This window comes from Syngnathoides biaculeatus, chromosome 13, assembly GCF_019802595.1.
Source record: "Syngnathoides biaculeatus isolate LvHL_M chromosome 13, ASM1980259v1, whole genome shotgun sequence".
Taxonomy (NCBI): Eukaryota; Metazoa; Chordata; class Actinopteri; order Syngnathiformes; family Syngnathidae; genus Syngnathoides; species Syngnathoides biaculeatus.
In genome coordinates, this window is record NC_084652.1 from 8,727,612 (window position 1) to 8,753,070 (window position 25,459).

General features: G+C 41.7%; 1 protein-coding gene across 3 annotated transcripts in view; it reads left to right on the forward strand.

Annotated features, from left to right (window-relative positions):
* pigk (phosphatidylinositol glycan anchor biosynthesis, class K) overlaps positions 1–25,459 on the forward strand; it is a 33,933-nt gene that overhangs the window by 225 nt on the left and 8,249 nt on the right. For all 3 annotated transcript variants that reach the window (XR_009797716.1, XR_009797717.1, XM_061839139.1), the window contains exons 2-10: positions 89–142; positions 228–319; positions 1,645–1,780; positions 2,146–2,257; positions 2,464–2,560; positions 4,064–4,181; positions 4,291–4,401; positions 5,157–5,329; positions 18,422–18,497. Coding sequence is in view for 1 of the 3 variants with exons in the window: in XM_061839139.1 (XP_061695123.1) it covers positions 89–142; positions 228–319; positions 1,645–1,780; positions 2,146–2,257; positions 2,464–2,560; positions 4,064–4,181; positions 4,291–4,401; positions 5,157–5,329; positions 18,422–18,497 (969 nt within the window). In the remaining 2 variants the exon portion in view is untranslated. The remainder of the gene's footprint in view (positions 1–88; positions 143–227; positions 320–1,644; positions 1,781–2,145; positions 2,258–2,463; positions 2,561–4,063; positions 4,182–4,290; positions 4,402–5,156; positions 5,330–18,421; positions 18,498–25,459) is intronic.

The window sequence follows — 25,459 nt, forward strand, 5'->3', positions numbered from 1 at the left end:
GTAATGGTCATATTATTATTATTATTATTGAACTCGTATGTAACTGACGACTATTTAAAAAATGCATTTTGCGACCGTTTTATGCCAGGACACTGCCGGGCAGTTCTTCAACAGTGGTCACACCAACAACTGGGTGGTTTTGGTCAGTGAAGCAACGTCCCTTTAAATTCTACGGTTGCTTTGTGTCGCCTTAGCCACGCTTCAACCTGTGTGCTCTTTATTAACAGGTGTGCACGTCCAGGTTCTGGTTCAACTACCGCCATGTGGCCAACACTCTGTCCGTGTACAGGAGCGTCAAGCGTCTCGGCATCCCTGATAGGTGAATACCCAAAGATATGAATACTAGAAACGCCAGCGCCCTCCGTCATGCAGGCAATCCCACATGCGTACATGGCGGCCATGTTGGATAGGTCAACGCTGTCATCAAAGGCAATGCATTGAATAGGTTTACGTTGAAAATAATTACAATCTTCAAATGCTAAATGTAATAAAACACCCCAAAAATTCTTTGAAGAATCATACATACTCTACTGACATCTGTTTTGTATGCCAGCTGGGTAAAAACCACAATGACATAATCTATTTAATTTTTTTAAATCAAAAGTTTTGTTTTTTTTGCTATCAAAACAACAAGTCGTGTACAGCTCTTCCTATACATGACTATACGACTACAAAAGAGCATAGAAAAGGCTGCACAAAGACTGTTTTTTATTTGTTTCAGTGCCATAGCAAGGAAAATGGCCCAGTTTATTTTCATCTGTGAAATCTTACTCGCAGTTTCCTTGACGTACGCCGTTGTGCTCAAAATAATGTACCAGCATCCTAAGGCCTGAGGCTTTATTGACCCTCGTAGCTTAGAATCACCATCAGCATGCAGCTCAAAAATGGGATGTTACATAGATTGTGACATATTGGAAAGCATTGTCTCCTAAATTCTCCCTTATATCACTATTTCACATTTTCCAAAGCAAGCTAGTGGAAACATTTTGCAAATTCACCTAATACACATTTCTCGATCAAACAATTCCAACTTCAAACTTCGACTAATTAGTAGATCATAGTACCTCTTTTCACATTCCCCAATTTTCAGCTTTTTTAGTATTTATTTTCCTTTGCAACATACAGGGGAAGCCAGACGTTTAAATACACTGTGCAAAAACACATTTCATTTCATAAACGTTTGCCCTCGAGGAAAATAATATAAAATCCTCTCTCTCATTATTGTGGCATTTAACAAAATTAAATAATTTTGGTGATCCTGATTGACCTCAAATAGGAGCGGTTTAGATTGATTTGACTTCGGACAGTTGGACCAAAAAAATCAAAAGTGTGTTTTTGTAAACTTCTGGCTTCCACTATAGATACATATAAGCATACCTGATTTTGCACGTTATGATTTACACAATTCACATTAGAAATGGTACGTAAATACAGAGCAAGTAGTAAAATCTTCATCGATCGCACTGCTAGCAGCAATTCTCATGATATTGGCACTCTAATTCATTACTTTTCCAAGTCTTAAATTCGCTTTCCTCCAGTTCAGCTAATTGTAGAACATTTGAGCTCTTCATTCAGCATTCACATGGACTTGCTCCAGACGTTCTATCCTCCAGTTAATTTTGAAACCTTTTCCCGGTCTCCTAGCCACATTGTGTTGATGCTGGCAGACGACATGGCTTGCAACCACAGGAACCCAAAGCCCGCCACCGTGTTCAGCCACAAGAACATGGAGCTGAACGTGTACGGCGACGACGTGGAGGTGGACTACCGAGGCTACGAGGTCTGTTCAGCAAAACCCCATATCAAGCCACCTTTCTATTTTTAAGTTTTTGTAACCTTTCCTTCCAAACACTAATATTTTGCTTTTTGAGCCTAGGAATGTGGCTCTCGAGCTTGGAATTTTTTTAAGCACCTTTGATTGTTTGGACGGTGGCCACAATAAGAAACGCCCCACGCTAAATTTAAACAAGAGTTCAGTCCCAACACAACAGGCGTCCCGGAAATGCCCAATTCTGTAAAATTCCTTTGGTTGAATTGCGGTTTCTCCTCTCATCCCAAAATTGCATTCCCAGTTTGTTGACATAGTTTTAAAATAGTCGCCATCCAGCCGGGTTGTCCGTGTAATGTCGCCGTGTTCACATGCAGGTGACTGTGGAGAATTACCTGCGGGTTCTGACAGGGAGGCTTCCCCGCAGCACGCCGCGGTCCAAGCGTCTCCTCTCTGATGACCGAAGTAACATTCTCATTTACCTGACGGGTCAGTATTAAACCACACATCCACCCTTGCATTACTGGCTTGTTGTATACTGGAGAGGCCGGTTAAGGTCCGAGTTGGTTTAAAGTGAAATGTCAAAACTGTCAAAAATTTGTGATTAACTGTACAAGTACTGTTTTGGGTAACATTTGATAAGTTTACTCACAAGATAAATACGTTGCTTTTAAAATATGTGTTTGTTTTAAAAGGCCATGGTGGCAATGGCTTCCTGAAGTTCCAGGACTCTGAGGAGATCAGCAATGTGGAGCTGGCTGATGCCTTTGAACAGATGTGGCAAAAAAGAAGGTAAATAAAGACCTTGTATGTTAAAAAGTAACATGAGCTATCACAACAAGGAGCAATTACATCATGCTGGAATTGTAATTATACCAAAAGATGCTGCATAAAGTAACACATCATCTGTAATACATTGAGTATTTGCATGCCTCGCTACATCTTTCTGTTATCAAATACAGTTCAAAATGGTTGCGTGTAAAGGATAGTGTCTTTGAACTGAGATCATCATTATTTTCTTCCCGAGATGTACTGATACCAACGCCAGTATCAGTTACAATGTGGATACTGTCTCATCTGTACTCGTTTTGTAAAAGGTAAATATTGCGAGGCATTATGAAGTGTTGGTACTTGTGTAAGCGACTACTCATATGTAAGTACTGATACTTGCTTACAACCTACAGGTACTACCACACAGCACAGTGCAGAAGTATGGAAGTAAATACGGTGCCACCAGGATTTGAATTAAAAATGCCACTGAAAATTTTAGGTTGTAAAATTCACAGCTATTTCAAAGTGGTCACATTTCCAATAGCTGTATTTCAGTTTAACTTTTCAATGTTAAAAAATTCACCATATAAAAAAAAATCCAACCTTTAAAATTCAAACACAATATTTTCAGTCTCCTGAGATTTAACTGGCTACATATTGCTGTCTGAAATTCACTGTCTAACACCCAGCCAATCCAGTTACGCTTTCGTAGTCAGGTGACTAAGAACCTGACTTAGTCAGGTGACTAAGAAAGCGTAACTGGATTGGCTGGGTGTTGGGTTCTGACTTGAAGTAACCCCACATCTTAACCAATCCTGGTGGCATATATTTACTTCCATACAGAAGGGAATAACCATCTATTGAGTGGAAAATTATACTAAGTCTCTCTCTCTCCCCCCCACCCGAAAAAAAAAAGGCAGTCTAGGAATAACTAATAATTTGCATAGCTTGACGCAATATAAATGCACACGGACAAACAGAATATTCATGGAGCGACGTCATGTCTGTCTACTCACAGAGTTATCTTGAAAGATGTATATCGCACATAAAATAAGAGCATCTAGTTTCAAACGTAGCAATACGCCACTGTATTGCAAGGCTGCTTGCCTGTTTGTGCTGCTGTTTTGGTTAGCAAGAGGTGAAATTCGCTCAGCAGTCAAATGTGTGTATGAACGACAGCATCCATGAATCAGAGGTCATTACTCTCACTACCCGTTTTTCCTCTTAATTTGGAACAGGAGGCATCTAGTACTTGAGGGAGACGTTCATTTGTCTTGTTGACATGTGCCGACTATAAGTGAGGCGGCCACTATTTGACTATTTGTGGGAAAATGCTATTTTTGAAGGGAGAGAAATAAGACTGAAGGAAAAAAAAAAAGGAGCCAGACTTAGGGGAGTGTGGGGTTTTCGTAGTTTCCATGGCAACAGCTCAATGAAAGATGATTTAAAAGTTGTGCATGCACGAAAGGTTTTCCCCGAACTGGAGAATTTCTTTTTTTTGACGGGGTGTACGTGCGTCGGCAGGTACAACGAGCTGCTTTTCATCATCGACACCTGTCAGGGAGCTTCCATGTACGAAAGGTTCTACTCTCCAAACATCATAGCTATAGCCAGCAGTCAAGTCGGAGAAGATTCCTTGTCGGTGGGTGACCTGCTTGCATGAATATTTCCACTTTAGCATTTCACACGAATATTCGGTTTATCATAAAAATATGAGGACTGACTACGAGTGTATTTGTGCTTCACTGCAGCACCAGCCAGATTCGGCCATCGGTGTCCATTTGATGGACCGTTTCACCTTCTACCTGCTGGAATTTCTGGAAGACATCCACCCCGCCAGCAAAACTAATATGAACGACATGGTGAGCACATTTCGCTGCGTCTTCAACACTTAATGTCAAAGTAAACATCCAACTAAAGGAACTTCTGTACAGGCAACCAGCCTCGTCGCATTGGCCCCTCGGTGGGGTGAACAGCGACTCACTTCATGTCATGAGAAAAGAAAGACTGAGTTCTGGAAAACCTGAAAAGAATATGGCAACAAACATATTATTGTCATCATCAATCCTGGTTACATTTTAATGACAGACATTATGAAGACACCTGGGTCTTAATTGGTGAAAAAACATCATGTCTCAAATATTTTGAGGCTTCGAAGGGTTCTAGGGACTCACTAGCTTTTTAAAAAAAATCTCTTTGGTCTTAAAATAACCACATGAAAAGTCACACAGGACTGGCTGGATGGACATGAAACAGAATTTCAGATGCGTGTTCGGTGGGGTGACTTTTGACATGACGGCGACAATCTTGGCTTCATACTGACTCATCTGACTCATGCCGGTAGCTCGGCAGCACCCCCAGATTACCCTCCCCTTCACCAACTCCAGTAAAGGTCTAACAGCCTCAGGAAATAGTCTCAAACCTCCATTCGTCACCTCACACTAATTACTTCCCCCCCTTCCTTTTTTTGCTCTGGAGCCTTTTTGGGATCAATGTGACCGATTTGTCAGACGCGCAGCAATGCATTCTGGGTCGTAATTCCTCTGATAATTCTGCGTTTGGCTGACAGCTGAATAACAACATGGCAGAATAGTGAATAACTGGTTGTGTCTCGCAGTTCAAAGTATGCCCCAAGAGCCAGTGCGTGTCCACTGTGGGCCACCGTACCGACCTGTTCCTGCGAGACCCGGGAAGCGTCCTCATCACCGACTTCTTCGGCAGCGTCCGCAAGGTGGAGATTACCACGGAAACCATCAACTTGACTGATCCTATAACATTGATGGAAGACAAGTAAGCCAAACACACTTTTGCTGGTCCCTTTCAACGACTGAAATAGAATTAAATACCGTAATTCCCGGCGTACACAGCGCACCTGGTTATAAACCTCACGCAATACATTTGTAAAGGAAATACCATTTGGTAAATACATAGGCCGCAGCTGTGTAAAAGCTGCAAGTGCCCACATTGAAACACGTGATTGTGAGTGCGGCTGTTTGTCTCGATGGGCCCTGCGATTGGCTGGCAACCAGTTCAGGGTGTACCCCACCTCCTGCCCGTTGACAGCTGGGATAGGCTCCAGCACTCCTGCAACCCTTGTGAGGATAAGCGGCTAAGAAAATAGATGAATGGATGGACGGTACACAGACATTTTAATGGTAATCCTAGCACGCCGCTAACGCTAGGAAACACGGGAGTAACACGCGAGAGCAGCACTGGCTGGACCGGTAAAAGTCACTTCCTCGGCACATATAGTCCACCGGTCTCACTCTTACCTTTTCCACTCGAGTGCCCCCTTGCGGTCGTTAGAAAAAAATGCACAAATTAGCCGCATCACCGCATAAACCGCAGGGTTTAAAGCGTGTGAAAAAAGTTGGGGCTTATAGGCCGGAAATTATGCTAGTTGCTTCCTCAAACAGACAACTCCCGTTTTCCATCAGGAAAAATGTTTGAGAAATGAACGAATGGCGGCGATTGTAATTGACTCACGAGGCAATGTTTAAAAAAAAAAAAAAAAAGACTGCTGTGAGGGATCCTCGTTGAAGTAAGCCATTTTAAATTTAAAAAGGAGCGTTTTGACAACGGCTTCTCTCTTGTCAAAACGCAACAGGTGAAATACGAATTTCTGGTGTTGTGCCAAAATCTGCGACCCCCCATCCCCGCAAAAAAAATATATCCAGGATGTAGCCAGGGGAAAAAAGAGTTTTACAATGATCAAATAGGATTTTTGGTTTATTGGGCCATGATGTTTTTATTTTAGAAGGACAAAGGATGAATGGTTCTGGATGGTTGGTGGTCATACGTTGCTCTCAATACGAATAGCGAATGGGGATTTAGAGGGCTGATCCGAGCCAGAGGAAGTTGTTGCGAGTCAATTGCACGACACGCATAGACAAACATCCATCCATCCACTTTCTTAGCCGCCTATCCTCACAAGGGTCGCGGGGAGTGCTGGAGCCTATCCCAGCTGTCAACGGGCAGGTACACCCTGAACTGGTTGCCAGCCAATCGCAGGGCACATAGAGACAAACAATCACACCTAGGGGCAATTTAGAGTGTCCAATTAATGTTGCTGTTTTTGGGATGTTGTGGGAGGGAACCGGAGTGCCCGGAGAAAACCCACGCAGTCACGGGGAGAACATGCAAACTCCACACCGGGATTGAACCTGGGACCTCAGAACTGTGAGGCCAACGCTTTACCAGCTGATCCACCGTGTTGCCATATATAAACAAACATTCACATTCAAACTTATGGACAACTTAGAGTCTGAGGAGAAAGTGGAGAAGCTCAGAAACTTCACATAGGACAAAATAAACACAGAATCTCGGGAGTAAATGGATTACATTATTTAGCACATTCTCAAACACTGAACGAAGTTTGTATTCATACGGTTTCTTTGGGTTCATTCAAAATGAATTAATTTCTTCCAAATCAATTTACACTTCAAAGCATACCATAATTACATTTTAGATGTCCCTACACTGTGCTCAGGCTCTCCAGTCGTGATTTTATTTTTTAATTAAAAAGGATGCAAACTGGGTTTAAACTTTAATGAAAGGCTGTTATCGTTTGTGTTTTAATAGAAGGGCAGAGGGCCAAATTAGATTAGATTTCTCTCATTAGCTAACGCTTCTTCAATGGTTGTGTTGTCTGTGGTACAATGCGCCGTATACTATTTGAATGAAACTCGCGGTGCCCTCAGGGTACTTTTAATTTAGAGTGGATATAAAAAACTTTACGCGGCCCAAGATAGATCATTTTAAAACTTTTTTCCAGTTAGTGTGAGTTAAAACCTGTACATTTTTCACTAAGAACCTGTGGAGAGGTTAAGTAAATACAAAAAATTAAATGTGGTTACTGCACAAATATTGACACGCTAATGACAATAATCCTTCCGTGTTCAGAATTTCCCAATCACAGTCGCACTCCTGGTAAATGGAAGTCTGCGCAGACCTGCCACCATTTGGTGCCTCTGATAAACTCCAAATAAAGTTCGGATCATTAAAGTAGGCTTTTCCTGACATTCTTTTGCTTTCCATCAAAATCCCAACACTGATTGCTAACAGTATATGGAGCTGTTCACAATTATCTTTGCCTAAACGTATTCCCCAGTTCCCAGCTGAGGTAAAACAACCTCTAAAGCAAGATGCTGTCACATGATTCTCTGAAGCAACAGTGCATTACAGGTTGGCAGGTATGATATAAAGCTTGTCCACCTACGTCATAAAATCACGTGACTTTTGTTTACCTCGTCATATTGCCGGTCAAGCAAAGCGTTGCTCAATTCTAAGTTGGTTGGAGACGACACGGAAATATGTCTCATAGCACGACGCCCAGTGTCTTGTCCGATACAGTCAGACATTTTAGAAGGTGAAAGTAAACAATGGTACGTGGAAAAATTAGATAAACGTGGCATAGAGGACCCGTATTTAATGCTGAAATCGATGTTTTTGCCAATAAGAAAATGGACTGTTAATTCGCTTCCGCTTGTCTTAGACAACATGGATCTGGTGAGTAAGTCGTCGAGATTTACATGGAAGAGTTTGAAAGCGTATAAAAATCTGGACGCATACAAATACTTCATTGCTGGATCCGTTCTCAATCAGGAATAAATCCCACATAGTGACGGGTTGACGGCTCGTGAACCCGGAAGTGTGTTCTGCCACACGTTAACCTTTTCAGCGAATATTCCATACAAATACCAATATTTCAATAAATGACCCCTGGTTTTACACAAACTCGCATTAATTTACTATGATTGACAAAAATAAATAAATAAATGAGGACGGAGTCGTTGCGACGGAATGTACACGGAAGCGATTGCGGTCACACTTAACCTCCGTGAACATCTGCGACAGACATTTTCATTTTTAACGCGCATTATTCTCAAATGAGCCAACTTTGCATTATAAATACTTTTTGGTAATTTGAGATTGAGAAGAATAGTTCCTACCTGGAATGAAGCCATTGCTACAAAGTCGTGCGTGTATTTTGGTTGAGCAAAATCATCTGTTGTGACAACCAACAGCACAACAGGTCTCGGGTATTTTAAATATTCTCCTCCGGTTCATTGTCGAGCACAATGTCGAACAGTTCTGTTTGACCGGCAACATGGCACCATGAAAACGGTGATGTCACGTGCACGAGCTCTATAAAAATAATTCTTTTAAAGAGGGAAAGTAGCAAAAATAATCGTGTGAGACCTGTGCAACCACGTTAAGTGTATTTTTGGTTCCCCTTTTTGAAAAGATTTCGTTGGAATACGTTTGGAAATAATTTATCTTGGTCTCAATTCTTATTTTTTTAATCACAAAAACCTTGAATTTGAACAGGGATGTGCAGACCTTTTATATCCACTGTTGTTTTTCTTTATACACAACACGAGAGCTAGCGGCCTGATTTCACTCTTTCTAGCTCATAATGGGCACTCAAATTGCCAACAAATTGCAGGGTGTAATAACCAGGATTGCTACTAGATGGTGGCAGAGACTCTTCAACCTCCCTCTGAGAGTTCCTCCAAAGCTTGGATTTTTAACAACCTAACCGATGCTGATTGACCGGCGCCCCACATAACGAGAAGAATAAAAAAATCGCCGTGTGGGTTCTTTCTGCTCTTATCTTGTGTGGTCCACTCGAGAAGACCAACAGTCCTCACCGCACACACATGACGACATGGCTGCAGATAATCATGAGCCTTCCTATTCCGAACCAGATTTTTGTCACAGTACCAAGACTGACCTGTGAAGGGCAGCATACTGCCAGAAAATGCAAAAGAAGGAATAATAGTTGAAGAAATGAGATAAGCCAGATGGTAACTTCTCCTTGTCATTTTTTAATTTTTTAAGTGGCTGGTGCTGAATATTACACAAACAGTCAACACACCCGCTTGCTCCTGTATTTGTGTCTGACAGCATTTGTGAGCAGACATTGAAGCTTGGGGATGTTGAACATTTACTATTTTCATTTACGCTCCTCAATTATGGCTGTTTGCCAGTATGTGTTCATGGTTTATTTTATTAGTCTATGCTCACACCTCACCATATCATAACAAATGTATGAAGCAGCATTTACATGACAAAAAAAAAAGCATCTTTCTTTAAAGTTTAGTTTTTATGGGGTTACTTACAATAATGCCCTTGCATGTGGGAAAAGGAGAGGCACATTTGGCAGAGCACTTTTAATCTGTCTGAGCGCAACGACCACAGGCAGGAGCAGCCGTCGGCCACAGCTCACAGTCCTGCGTTCACTCGCCGACGTCACGGCACCCTAGCGGGCCCACCTCTCAAAATCACACGAATTTACACAGACACACAGAAATGTGCAGTTTCAATATTTTTTTATATTTAGCAAAGCAAATTAATTTTTTTAGTGCACTTCATACACGAGGGAACTCATGTGCTTTACATGATTAAAGGCATTTGAAAACAAAGAGACAAAACATTTAAAATGGGATAAAAACAATAAAAATGACATTTTTTAAAAAAGACAGCTAAAACCGCATACGGTGCAAGTAATATGATCAAAAAGTGGATATATTTTAAAAAGCATGAGAAGAAAACAGTTTTCAACCTGGATCTAAAAACATTCACACTTGGGGCTGACCTCAGTGATTTGTGTGTATGATTTTTGCGTGTTTGCAATATTTAAATTGTGTCTTTTCAAAAAACTCAAATGTGTTTTTAGGGTGTATACAGTGGAAACTTGATAGAACAGTCGTTTTCCAATATAGTTTTTTGGCCATTACATGGAAGCATTTTTTTTTAGGCCAGATGTACCTTTATTACTGTAATTACAAAATTTTGTGGGGTTTTTCTTGGATACAAAGGTAATACAGCATAAGTAAATATAATTGTAAATATAAATAAGCTTGAAAATGTTTGAAACGTTCACATTTTATCCGAACTTGCCACATCTATGAGCTTGGTCAAGGTGACATTGTTAACATAGAATACATCGTCTGTGAGTCGCTTTCATGCGCTGTGAGGAATTAAATGTGCTGCATAGGTTGCAAAAAATAGAATGTTCCAGACTCCAGAGACTTGTTATATTTCTCAGAGTTAACATTGCAACCATCTCTTGCTCTCTCTCTCTCGCTCGCTCCCTCTCGTTCTCGTCGAGGACAATAGATAGATCCATCATGACATGGCCTCCATGTGGGCACGGGAGGCACCTCTCGTGGTATTGGATCGTTTTCTTTTGTGTATCTGTGACCCTGAAATATATCAGTCCCAAATTCTGCCTGCACTGTGCCAGGGAAAAAAAAAAACAAAAACGGCAGCTAAGTCTGTAGCAAACAGACTTCGTCAATGGCTGTTGAAGTGACAAATGGAAACACATTTTGGACACGTTGTTCTGTTCTGAAGGTTGATTTGATCTGCTATCCGTTTCACTGAGGTTCTATAGTCTCTCTCTCTCTCTCCTCTCTCTCTCTCTCTCTCTATCCATATATAGATCCATTTTCTTTGCTGAGGATAAGTGGCAAAGAAGATGGATGGATGTGTATATATATGTTGCACGTGTCTGAAATGTATCCTGTGCAATAAAAGTAGGCACCCCCATTTATTGCAGGATACATTTCATTCTATTCATCTTAAAAGTTCTTTCAACTAACAACATAAATATTGGACTCAACAACGACTTGTAGTCAAAATGTTCAATGGCGCTAATTAGCAATTAGGTGCGCTTGCCATTCCTATTTTAGTCATTGGTTGTTTTTGTCCCTCCAGCGACACACAACATCCCATATCATTTTATTTATCAGTAGACAGCAGATCAATAATGCAGACCAAAAAACACACTGGCTGCTTTGCTGAGTTGCCCCAATTCGGTCTTAGAGAGAGAACAAGAGAGAGATCTTTGGATTCTTATACTAGTGAACTAAGCTTTAACCAGGCACCTTTTTCAGTGGCGTGAAAAAAGTCCTGGCTGAGGATGGGCCCAACCAGTTATTAGGTTACTTTTCCACACAGGGCCAGATGACTTTTTAAATTTAAATATATAAATAAAATCACCATTAGTAAACTGCATTTTAACATCACATGCCTTATATTTGTCCATTTACATTTGTTTGATGAGTTTAAAAATTTAAGTGGGGAAAATATGCAAAAAATCTCGAGAATTTCAGAACGTGGCCAATATTTCACGGGGCTGTCTTTTACAATATATTTTCTTTTTGGTCCCTCTTTTTTTTTTTCCCCGGCTTGTTTTCGCTGTTTGGAAAAGCAAAGCATCCAGAGTTCAAAGTTGAGATGCTGAAAATCTTTCAAAAATAAACTAAATCAAACGATGGAGGCGGCCGTAAATAAAACTGGTTTAAATCAAGGGAAAACACACACACACACACACACACACACACACAGTTGCTCTGGTTCCAAATCCTTGCAAGTCGAGGCATTTAAATTAATTTCTGCACTAGATTACGTCTGTAGTCTTTTAATTAAAAACCCAAACAATAGACACTAATTAGTTTAGTCAGAATTTTTGATTGCGCCCCTGCACTCACCACGCAGTGCACCTTTTTTTTATTTAGGCTTTGTGAGGAGTTGGAGTATTTTTAGACGTTTCACTAATGAGAAACTAATCTGCATATTAAATTAATTATGAATATAACATTGGCAGCGACATGTGCTCTCCTAATGATGCCACCTTCCCTTGGGAAATAGTTTTTTTTATGGGGAGGGGCAAAAAAAGATTTAAATAGGTCAATTTATTCATACCCGTCGCTGTAGCAGAACCTCCTCTCTTCTGTTTAAAAAAAATAAAAATAAAAAAATAAAAACTTCCTTCACTGCTGGAGTGACACTGGGGAAGCCAGATAACACAAATGAAAATGGGGAGCTCCACGTGTTGCCATAGCGATGGTGTACCCTCTCCCCTGCACAGTGCACACGCAGCCCGTTTAGCATTAGTACAGGCCAATTAAATGCTATTTAATGTTTGATATTTTTGTTTTCACGAACGCACCCCCTGGAGGTCACACCACAGTTTGGGAATACCTAATTTAAACCAGTGGTGGATGTGGGTATGTGCACCCCCTCTCGGGCACACACCTCAATTTGGCAATCTATGATTTAAACCAATGGGTTGAAGTCAGTCCAGGGCAATTAAATGGTATGTAATATTAAATAATTGTTTTTATTTTGGGCACCCCCTGAAGGGGCGCACCAGAGTTTGGGAATTGTGCATGTGATTTAAACAAAGGAAGGTGGGTGGGCGAATGTTTAATCATTTAATTTTATCTTGCTCATCCTTAAGAGGATGCAGCATTTGCTTATAATGTGGGAGTAGATTGTCAGTTCAGGCCAATTAAACTATATCGTCGCCGTCTGGCAGAATCTGGATCTCCAAAATCAACACTTTTCAGCACGGCACAGTTTTTATATACAGTGGAAGCCAGACGTTTACATACACTGTGTAAAAGCACACATTTAATTTCTTATGTCATTGTCTGAAGTCAAATCAGCCTAAACCTCTCCTGTTTCAGGTCAGGCTGATCACCAAAATTATTTAATTTTGTTAAATGCCACAGTAATGAGAGAAAGAATTTCTTAGAGATTTTTATATTCTTCGAGGTCAAAAGTGTACATACACAAAATGCACTATGTCTTTAAAGAACACGGGGAAGCCCAGGTGAAGAGGTCCTCAATTTGGAAGCATCTGATAAGTTAACTGACAACACACCTGGGGTTGCATTAAGGCCACAACTCAAACATTCTGCTCCCTTGTTTGAAATCAGAATGGAAAGAAATCAGATGGGAATTCAGAGGGAAAAAATTGGGGTGCTTGCTGTTCATCCTTGGGTGCAATTTCCAGATGCTTGAAGGTGCCATGTTCATCTGTTCAAAGAATTATACCAAAGCATAAATATCTTGTAAACATCTCTGTCTCCCATAGATTAATGTGTTTTGATTTGAGATGTACAAATCAACCGCAGAACAAAAGCTGACGAAAAGCTAAAGCTTTGTGAAGATGCTGGATGAAGCTGTTAAGAAAGTGTCATTATCCAAAATGAAACAAGTCATGGGCTGAAACGCCACTCTCTGAGAATGAAGCCATTACTCCTAAAGAAACATTAAAAAAAAAAGACAGATTAGAGTTTGCAATAAACACACAAAGACAAACATGACATTGTTGCCTTATGCCAGCAGACCACAAAATTTAAGATGATGGATGTCAATGAAAAGCCGGTGAGCTGGAAACTTTCAAGCGTTTGCCCTCTGCAAAGATGGAAATGTTCTCACTGTCACCGTTTTGTTCAGCACCTGTGAAGGTGCCACGGCTTTGCAGCTGTCCAGGCACGTCTTTGCTTGGTCCTGCCACTCAAAATAAAAAGAAGTTTTGGCCACACAATAAGGCCTCAAAGATTACAAGGGCCTCGGTTTTCGATTTCACAGTCAAACTGATTGAATTTTTATCTCAAACGTTACTGAATCGATTGCGAGCCACTGAATCGTTTTGGCTCGTATTGTTCTAATGTTTAAATCAGCGGAGTGTGGAGAAGGGGAGTTAGCCCCGGGCCATTAAAATGTACGCAACATTTAATCTTTTTATTTTATCTCGCGCAACCCCCGGTGGGCGCACCGCGGTATGCGAATCCGTGCCACCGAGCACAGTCAGTCCTGTCAACAGGCCGTTCTAAAAGATAGTACTCCATTAGTCGTCACTTTGTGCCACTCACTTTCCCTCCCTCCTATCTCATTGCAGCCCTCTCCAGGCAGCCATTTTGCCTCGCAACAAGCTGCTCTCCCATTAAGTGGATTGCACTTGATTGAAAGGACGTTTTAATGGCCCCCCTCTTCATTATACGTGAAGCCTAACAATGTAAACGACGTTGTCCACCGCTAGTCATCATCTGTTGACCAAAACACGGGCGAGCGACAATTGCTCCGGAATGACGACCGCCTAGTTAATTTTCAGAGTGAGGCATTAGCGAATTAAACAATTTGATGAGTAACTCAGTCAAATTTTCTTAGTGGAGCTTCTATTAAAGGAGAATTAGTTGAAGTCGAAAATGGCCGCTGCAGATGGCAAAGGCTACCCCTCTTTGTGAGGTACATGCCATACAGTGGGAAGTGCTCTCAAATGAATGACCTCATATCGTGTAGTGGCCCAGGGTGTGTGTCTGTGTGTCCGTGTACCCCCCCCCCCTCCATCAGAATGTCATGAACATGCATGGGTGCACATGAACACATCACAATGAACACACACACTAGTACGTGGAACACTGGCGCAGGGGGCAGCTGAAGGACCCGGGGAGCACTTTGGGGAATCATTGTCTTGTTGGAGGTTGGACAAGATCTGCACACATACCAGTACAATGATAAGTCTTGTAAAATGTACGGTATTTGCTTCATTTTCTGCCTTAATGGGATGATGTGTGTGACTTGTCATGTCCCACACACTGGTCAGCTAACTACAGTGTGTGTAATAGAATGGGTCAATGGTACTACTTTTTATTTTAGCCTGGTTTAGGCAGATTATTTAAAGGACTCCTTCCATCGAAGTCCATTTTCTACTGTTTTTGCATGTTGTTGTTATAATGTAAGTCAGGGGTGTCCACACCGTTTTACCCCAAGATCTACTTTTCAATCGGGCAGGCTCTCGTGACCTACCGATGACGGGGGGTGGTCTTACATCCAAACCGTTTTAAGGTTAATGTTGTGTTTCCTCCTATATTTATAAAATTCAGAACTAGCTTTTTGTGCACTGTATTGTCTGTGCTTTTATCCTAGATCACGCTGTGCCAAGGTGGAATATTAAAATTACACACCATCTCATCCTGCACTTTTTACTTTGGCTTCAGACCAGACCTTTCACACTCAGAAAAGAGAAAATCTCGTCCAGTCTAACCACTTTTTCTTCGATTATTGACATACTCCAACAGTCATTGCCTCTTAAAACAGCAGCATTTCTTTTTTAACTTTCTCCATTAATATCGAAAGTAAACATAAGCAGCATGTCTAGCTTGTCTTTGCTCTACGTTGCCCAGACTGTGTTGCTAACTATAGCAGTGGTGGTGGACGCTGTCATTATAAAACACATTGGTGGGCTGCATGATTACTGTAACATTTGTAATTATGAATGTGCGTCTTTAAGAGGGAGGGCAAGGAGGGGCAAAAAGAGAGTGCAGAGAAAGTTCCGTGCACGCGCGCAGTTTAAAGGGAACATTGGCTGTTTTTTGGTTTTTTTTTTTTTTTCCCCGACCAAGACTGCCGGTCTATTGCGATCGTCGCATTGAGCACCACTGATGTAGGTGGGGATGAGTCTGACGTGGTTTAATTATGATATCTACTACACAAATTCTATATAGTGAAATTAAATATAGACTACAGCTTTATAGACCCCGCGGTCTAGACATGGTCGTATTAGTCATAGTAAAGGTAATTAAAGCCACCCAATGACAGCACACGTTGAGTGGGTTAAAAAAAGAAAAATTTTCATACCGCACGGTATATAAGAGAGTGCATTTTGCCGAAATATGTTCACATTTTATTCATTTCTAGTGGAAGAGGAGGTTAATAAAGTCCAGAGGTTATATTTGTGTGGGAAAACCTTGGATTTTCTTCTGCTTTCTTTTAAGTTGAGCCCGGCTCAAAGAGTATTTGCAGATGAGAAGACCAAAAAAGAAAAAAAATGTTAGAAAATCAGATGAATCTCAAAGCAGTTCATTGTAGGAGACGAGTGCTTTTAAGCCGTTGAGTTGTAGTTGGCCTAATTAGTGCCTGCATCCTGATGAGATGTAACCGTGATTGCTGTGACTTTGATTCTCTTATCTTGTGTTATTTCAATTGTTAGCGCTCATCAGTCATACAAGATTTTTTTTTTTTAAATTACATCTGCTTTGGTCATCTAAGAAGCTCACGTTTAGGTTGTCAACCAATAGTTTGCTGTCATGCTGCTTTTTAAAATTAATTGACATTCAGGATAAGCAGTGCAGAAAATGGATGGATGGATGTTGTAAATAACTGATAGCAATTACGTTTGAAGCGTAACTTTGACACCACACAAGATTAAACCTGATTAAGTCAGAATAGCGGCTTTAGCAGGACATTACGGCATCCCACAGTCGAATGTCAGCATGACGACAGCAGCGGCGTCTGTGTGGTGTGACAAATGAAAAACATGTCGGACATCGACAATAGCGTTCACCACGCAGTGGATGTAGTACAGCACAGAGCCATGGCGCCATTGTTGGCTGTGACGTATAATATAGTTGTCTGATGGTGGCAACTGGGGCAGGGGAAGTAAATACTGGGTGTCAAAATTGTATACACAGCCCATGCATGAAATAGCTGTCTGGGCGACGACAGTTTTTTTTTTCAACACAACGGGGCGAGAGAAGGTAGTGCCCACTCCATCTCGACATTGCGAAATACCCTTGAGAACCGTCGGCATCCCCCCGTCTGATATTCCGTCCGAAGCGGAGAATCCACATGCTGACTTTGTACCGCGACACATTAAAGTGGCTGACAGATGACTGCTTTTACAGGTTATAAGTTTTGCATTTGTCATAACTGTGATGCAATAGGAGGCAGATAAATGCCAGGTTATGCCCTTCCCTTTCTGTGCTATTTAACAGAACAACATAAAAAAAAAAAAAACCTCAAATGACAAGATGTGTGAAAGTAACTATTGGAGCGACTGATCATGTACACACAATGGACCTTTCCGACCTGTCAATCACTCGTAGAATCATAGCCAATCAGATAGCCGCATTGCCTTGACCCCTGACGTGACACGCCCCTCTCGCCGTATTGTCCCACAACCAATGCTGGTTGTCAGTAGCGTGCGCTTGGAAAAGTTAATGTTACGAAGAAAATTGTCCTCAGATGTGCAATTCTGATGAAAGATATCCGTCTAGGTTGCAAGGGGCCCGGTTGATTCATTTTCCAAAACCTAAAATACAGTTGACGAAGTGTCTACGATGGATTAAGGCTTGCGGAAGACCGCACGTGACACTAAATGTGAACAATATCAACAAACCAAAGACTGTATTTTCGAAGGTAATCTTAATTCCGTGTACCTTGCGTGAAATAGTTGAGACCTCTCTGTAGAACTCTATTGGACAAGTCTGACGTGTTTGGCAAAAAAAAAACCATACCCCAAAGTTGTCTGGAATTCGCGATAGAGAAGATTGTGGGGCATGGCAACTGTAGCTAAAGGGTGCAGAGCTGAAGATCACCAGTCGGAAAGGTCCATAATTTTTTTTTTTTTTAATCAGTTTTCTGTAAACATGCTTTACAGCTATCAGTTTTATACCAAAACAAGCGTACTCAAACATAAACCTTTTTTTTACTAGTTAGTTTCTTTTTAAAAAAAAAACAAAAACATCCAGACTTTAAATCTCGAGGTGACAAAATGCCCACGGCTCCCACAGAGTGAAGTTTTACAACACTTCTCTCGGGCAGTCCAAGCATTCGCGAATTACTATTGCGCCCAACAGCGATGTTGTACTCCATCTCAACTTGTTGTTGATCATGATAGTTGAGGTGCAGAAGGTTTTGCTGTGACTAGCGCCTCAACGTGTCAGGAAAGATGCAAAAGTGTTGCCAACACGGAAGTACGAGAGCAACGTGTCCAAATGTATTGACTGTTGGGCCCGTTTCCAGAATGACTGTATTCAGGCTCCCAAAATACCCCAAAACTTAGAAACTTGGAAAAGAAAAAAAAAAAAACCTTTGCAAGGCCACTTTAACTCATTCCCATCTGGACTTGGTCTTGAAATCCTTTGCTTTATTAAAACTTACAAGACCAATAAAAGTCTTTCTCCCCCGTGGCTGCAGAAATACTGCAATCTGTTCCTGTTTTATGAGATGATACCACAGAACAAGTCGTCTCCTTTGTAATCTTTTATTTATTTATTTTTTTTTAATTTTTGGGTTCAGTTCTGACAACGGAGAGCTGCAAAAGGAGTCACTCTCATACGTGGATCAGCTGCCGGTGTCCGAGATCATCCATCAAGTAAGAGACGCACAAACAGACTCATTATACAAAACACGCACACCCGTTCGGACCCCCGATCATCCCGGCCTTGTCTTCATGTCGCTTCAAGTGCGTCCATGCTTCATTTGGAGACGACTTAGAATGTTTTGCAAGACGAGTCGACTGCCCTCAACAGACGTCTTTGTCCCGTTTCCATAGCTACGATGAGAACTGTGAAATGCGAGTCTTGGTCTCCTCGGCGTCAAGGGCCAACCGCGAAATCCGGCACAATGGACAGGCTCCGTTGCGGCAGGAAAATGTGCGCGTAGCGAGTGTCCTTCTGAGTCACTTTGCTCGCATTCAAGTAGCTGACCTGTGTGTATTAATTTGCGTTACAGACACAAATGCATGCAGCGCATTTGGCGTAGCGTGGACCATGTCAAATTTTGGATTGTTCAGGATGCGTTAGGAATATTTTCCTTTATTTCATCTGCTGGTTAGCTCAGCATTTTCCAGATCCTTTATGTCCCAGCCTGTAAATACAGACCTGTATTATAGATTGCATCACTCCAGTGACCCCTGCCACAGATGTGTGATTAAAGTCTTGGACTCGTGTTTGTGCCTCACCGGATGAGTCATGCCCCCCGGTCCCCCGGGCCCTCATATCCGGAGATCTGCAGCGAGGGCCAACGTCCCCTGTAGCTTATTGACAGGCTGCCCTCCCTTTGATTTGCTGTCGTGCCGCGAGAATCCCTCGCAGAGACGTCTTTGTACTTCAAATTCAGACGCGCTCGAGCGACGGAGTAAGATGAGAGCCGGCGTCGCCTCGATTTGATGTCTTGAATATGCCCTAGAGGGTCTGGCGCCCGTGGCGACAAAGACGAATCCAATCGTTGATTGTCTTCTCGGTGCTCAGCAAAGCATTTTCCAATTTGCTGTGAGAGCACGTGCCGACTTGTAAATAGAAAAGTCATCAAAATGACTGACAGTGACTGTGCGGGGGATGTGGTATATGAAAATGTGTGTGTCTGTGAAGTGTTGATTAATGCACTGACGATGGTGTCAGGATGCACCCCCCCGCCTTCCTTCCAAGCCCACTCATCCCGTCATATTCTTATTCTACATTTTACTGTTGCTGAAAAGAACTCTCTCATTCACTTCCCTCTTGTATATTGAACTTTTTTTTCAATTATTATTTGGAATACTATTTCCCACTTCAACACTGCACTTTGCGCAAATAAGCTCCAGTGACGGCATGACTTGCCCGAATGTTCGGACAAAGTAAACTTTTACGATTCATGTATTTAAAAATATACATAGATAACAGCTTAACAATTGGTTGACTATGGTCGAGGCCTTAGAATAGGAAAAAAACAATTTTTTCCCCCCTTTTTTGCGTCCTGTTTGGCCGTTAAAAAAAAGTTGCATTAATAAGTTATTTATCCATCCATTCATCTGTCCATTTTCTTAGCTGCTTATCCTCACAAGGGTTGCAGAGAGTGCCGGGGCCTATACCAGCCGTCAACAGGCAGGGCACACCCTGAACTGGTTGCCAGCCAATTGCAGGGCACCTGAAGACAGACAACTGCCGCACTCACAATCACACCTATGGGCAATTTAGAGGGTCCAATTATTCTCGCATGTTTTTGGGATGTGGGAGGAAACCGGAGTGCCCGGAGAAAACCCACGCAGGCACGGGGAGAACACGCAAACTCCACACAGGCGGGTCTGGGATTGAACCCGGGACCTCAGAACTGTGAGGCCAACGTGTCAATCAATCACAACTGAGCCACCGGGCCACCAAGTTATTTATTTATTCATTTATTTTTATTTAGCATCCACTCTCCCAGTAAACTGTGCACCACGCAGTGTACCTAACTAATGTCATTGTAAAATTTGGGCAAGTCTAAACACGTCAGTAATTTCATAAGTATATATCAGCTTTGGATAGAGTAGCCAAAATATTTACTCAAAAGGAGTACAAAGTATGTGGATGAAATTCTGTTTGAAAAGTGAGTTACCGTTATTCTAGACATGATTTCAATTCTCAGAGACAAAATCTGCTGCTGCCTTCTATTTTTTTGTTCGGAGCTAAAGCTAAAGCTAAAACACAACAAAATGATTCATCTGACATAAAATCAACGTACAGATTGTGTTTTATGGAGAAAATCGGAGTACCCGGAGAAAACTCACGCCGGATTTGAACCCACGTCCTCAAAACTGTGAGGCAGGTGTGCTAACCAGTCATCTACTGGTCCTCCCCACTCAATTGAAGTTTTCACCAAATACTTTAGTCACAGATCGAAGGACCTCCTGAGGTGAACTCGCGCTCTGAATATCTTGCGTTGTCCTGTGAGGTGTGTTTACGATTACGGTGAATTGTCTGTTGATTTTTCATTCTGCTGAGAAAAAAAGCAAACAAACCCACGCGCGCAGAAGTTGCAGTCGCAAATATTTACTGTGTTTTCAATTTTTGGCGTCTTTCCACAGACAAAATGCAGAGGCCACACATCGGTCACATTTTCTACGGTAAATCCCTCCAGTTTACAAGCTCGTTTCCAACGTTGACATTTCTCGAGATTCCTTCTGGGCTTGGGGGGGGGCTTAATTTCATATGATGATTACGGTCCCCATATCTGACGTCACTCCAGCAGACGACTTCGCTGCAGCATTGTTGTGGACCTAATACACCCGTTGAGGCAATATTTAGCATAGATTTGCAATCCGATTCACTGCTTTAACTCTCTTTACACGCTGTCCCGCTCAACAGTTTTTCCAAAACAAATATGGCTTCGGCCCATGCATAGTGCTCGGGACTAAAATGTTCATTTTTGCCTCATTATGATCTTTATTATTTATGGTTATGTCGACTTGACAGTATGCCTCCACGGAGTCAAGGGTGCTGGAAATGCCAATGGGGGAAAAAAGAATTCCATTGCTGCAGTGACACTCTTTTCAAAGTGGACGTGGGGTGCGGTGGTTCAGAGTCCTTCGTCTTATTTATTAAACTTCCAAAGTGCCTCCCTTCAACAACAACAAAGGATGGCATTTAGAACAACAAAAACATTTCTTTTGCGAATAATGCGCACCCATTTGGGTAGAGTTCACATTCGGTACAGTAAAGGAACAAAATGCACAGCATTTGAGTGCAAACAGGAGAGGATTGAATGACATTTCAAAGGAAATGTGCATCCTAGTGCTAACAGTAAATTATCGAAATAAAAAGATTGAATATTATGTTCAAATAAAAAAAAAAAAACAACACATACTTGAGATCCAAAATGCAGTGGTGCCTGAAGAGTTTTAAGTCCTTGCTTGGCCATGGTCATACCTCAAAGCTCTCCTATCTCAATGTTTAATACAGACATACGGATACACTGGGCCACATGGTAAATAGTCACGCTTCAGTAAGTCTCTGTTCTACACAGAGGATAAAGAATATATGCCTGGAGTACGGCGATATTCTTTCTACATGTGTTGCGCCACCGGTGGTGTTCTAATATCCATTTCTTAAAAGTTAAAAGAACTTGGTATGCATCTGTACCTTTCATAATGTTTGGTACAGAAAAATCCAAATCCTAATGCATGTCCCTTTTCCACCCCTTTGGCTAATGGGGTGCATGACAAGACTTTTAAGCGCAATAAAAATGCACAGTGACACTCAACTGACATAAATTGCAGCCATTTTCGACCTTGGGAGGGTTTGTGCTCGTCAAGGTGTTTCAGAGGACCGTTAGCAACCCGTGTTAATTATCTCCAATCAATCTGATAGCTTTGCCATTAATTGATTTAGCTGTCGGATTGATCATGCAACACAAAGCCCGTGTAATGGAGGGTAGGCCGCTTCAGTGAACGGTTCAATCAGCGAAGGTCACCAAACAGGCAGCCTTCCTCTTCCCTTCACTCGATTCTCATCAATGTGGCAAATATTTTCGAATGCCTCTTTCATGGTCACATTTTTCTTCACGTTTTTGTCTTCCTCTTGTAAACGTAAACATTTTCATAAACTGCCAATGCACATTTAAAAAAGCAGCCTTGGTAAGCGTTTCGGAATGTCACATTGGGAAAAAAAAAAAAAAAAAAACATACAGCGCTCCGGAATATGTCAGACAACATAACCATTGTCAACAACGACATTGTGTAATGTGTGTGTGTGTATAATACACACGCAGTGTAACAAAGAAATGAGACCACATACAAATTGAGAGCATGACAAATGTGCTTAGCAAAAGCCAGAAAAAGCACATAAACATGACGATGCATAACAGTGCAAAAATCCTGAAGAAAAGCGCTGAAAAAGAAGCACGTTAAGAGCGTAATAAAGTATGACCGCTACACAAAAAGAGGGCGAGATGAAGTGTGGCATCCGTCAATAAACACAACAAAAGCCTGAAAAAGAAGCGCAGACTGAATTTGTCACCTTATTACAGATCGCGCTAACAAGTTCCTAATTTTTCCCGGCTGAGGCCATATGTTCCTCGGGTTCCTCCTGGCAGCACTGCTGATGCGGCTTTGGGTCACTGGCAGTCGGTCCCCCCTTGTGCTCGTCCTCCCCCAGAGGCTTTTCGCTAATCATGCGCTAGCATGCACACAGGTCAACTGCCCCTGATGGTCACACGCTCTCAGTCGGGTCAGATCAGCGTCGACGGGCGTGCCCTTTGTTGTGTGTTCAGCTCGCCAAGGCTCGCTTGGAGTGCAGTGAAGATATGTCACCAAGTTCGTATATCGCAGAATATCGTCGTCCAACTTCGTTGCGAGTGAACCTCGGGAAAACATTTTTTAACAGAGAGTCAGATCTCTTCGCGAGATCTCACCGGAGATGAGTTGGCAACCAGAGGCGGCTCGAGCTGCCGAGGCTTCTATCTCCTGGAGACCAGCCAGACCGCCGGGGAGTCGCGATGAAATCGGAACGTTCAACTTCTTTGGTGGCCTAATGGTGACTCCTCTGTGCTCATAATAGAGAAAAGCCTTAATATTGCATAATCTCACAAAACTGCAATCAATTGTCACCAAAATTCATGCGGGTAATCTACTAATGGCCACTTGAACCTCTAAAGATATCAGATCGCCCTAGTAATTTGGATTTTCGGGACATAAAAGCATTTTCTCATGTGCTTATATCGAGAAAAAGCCCAATGTGGCTTATGTCACAAAACTGCAATCGGTCTTTATGTTATATATTTATGTAGACACCTCATCTTATGTCCAATTCCACTTCTGAAAATATCAGAACGATTACCCCAATAGATTGGATTTTTTTTACCCTGCAATTTGATGGCAACCAGTTCAAGGTGTCCCCTGCCTCCTGGTTGAACGAGTTGTCGTGTTTTTCTGGAAACATCTTACTGGTGAGAGCACAAGCAATATTTTGATCTCACGGGTTCTGCAGTCATCAGAACTGATTGCTCTCACCAGGCTCAGCGATGTCTCTAACCCTAACCCTAACCCTACGTTTCACATCTAATTTGAACACAGCAGCTGTGGCTGTTGTTCAACCAGGTCATCTGTTCAAATCCCGGTCCAAGTGTCTTCATCTTGAAGTGTCTCTGGGCAAGACAGTGAACCATAATTTACTCCCAGTGGGCCTGGCAACACCCTGCATGGCAGCAGCTGCCCACTGGTTTATGAATATGTTTGTGTGTGAATTTCATAAAACACTTTGGGGACTGAGATGGTGTAAGTAAAGCGCTAGGTGCAGTCCATTAGTCAATGTCTTCCTTTAGCCCGGCCCAAATGTTGACTATGCATCAACCTTTGAGATTAATGCTATCATGGTTCTCTGTTCAACTTCGTGCAGGTAAACTCTTGCTGACAAATCTTTACATTTTATATGATGCAAGTCTCAGTATTCTTCTCCACATTACCCAAAGTTAGGTGCGGCGTTCCGCAGACATTTGTCGCCTGACTTTTTTTTTTTTTTAAGGAAAACCCCAAGTTTCCAGTTTTCTTCTGTAAATGTGATCACCCCAAAAAGGAGTTTGCGTGGGTCGAAAAATTGCCTTTACTCATTTTTATATTCATGACTTGAACTAACTCGAATATAGCAAATACATAATACAGTGATGCCTCGGTTCTCGACCACAATCTGTTCCAGAAAACGGTTTGAAAACTGAATTGTTCAAAAACCGAATCGACGTTTGCCATTACAATTAATTGAAAAAGAAATAATGCGTTCCGTGCCTAAAAAAAATTAGGCTTTTTAAAGCATTTTTTTTAGCTTTTCCTGATAATAAACTGCATAGTAGAAATACATGTATAGTTTAAATACTTTATATAGTAAAATAATGGAAGAAATATATTTTTTGCTTAAAATGTATGCATTGCCGTATTTGTAGCGACTTGGCCTCCTCCTTTATTACTAACAAAAGTGCAGAATAACTTTAAAGAAACAATAATGGGGGGAAAAAAGCATTCTTTTTTTTATTTTTACAAAAAGTAACAAAAACATTCGTAACGTGAGTGCAGAAAATGTTTCTGTACATATCAAATTTCTTTGGGGGTGGTGACTCGCCCCCTTTTGACAAAAAAACAACTCTGTCATTTGTTTCTGCCGTCTCTTAAGAACATTTCTGAAGTGGCTCACCACGACATCATTAAAATTTTGGCCTGCTCTGCTCCATTCAGATTTTTTGGGGTGATGAAGTCCGACGAAATTATGGCTTTCGTTCCACTTTGGCGCAGACGGCTTTGATGTTAGCACTTGGGACAAACAAGAGTCACTAAGCTATCCGCGTTGTCATTTCCGGGTTATTTTTTTTCAGGGGGCATTCGAATAGACAACAACAAAACGTGTCTTGGGTGGGTCAGCTGCTTGCGCCGGGCACATTATGTTATTTCCGTTTTTTTTTTGTTTTTTTTTTTTTTTTGAGGCATGGGAATTCACAACAAAGCGCGTCGTGGGTCAGCTGGTCTGGCCACGCACAATATGTTATTTCCGGGATTTTTCACTTTTTCATTTTTCATTCGAGTACCGATTATCGTTCGAAAACATAGGCAAAAAA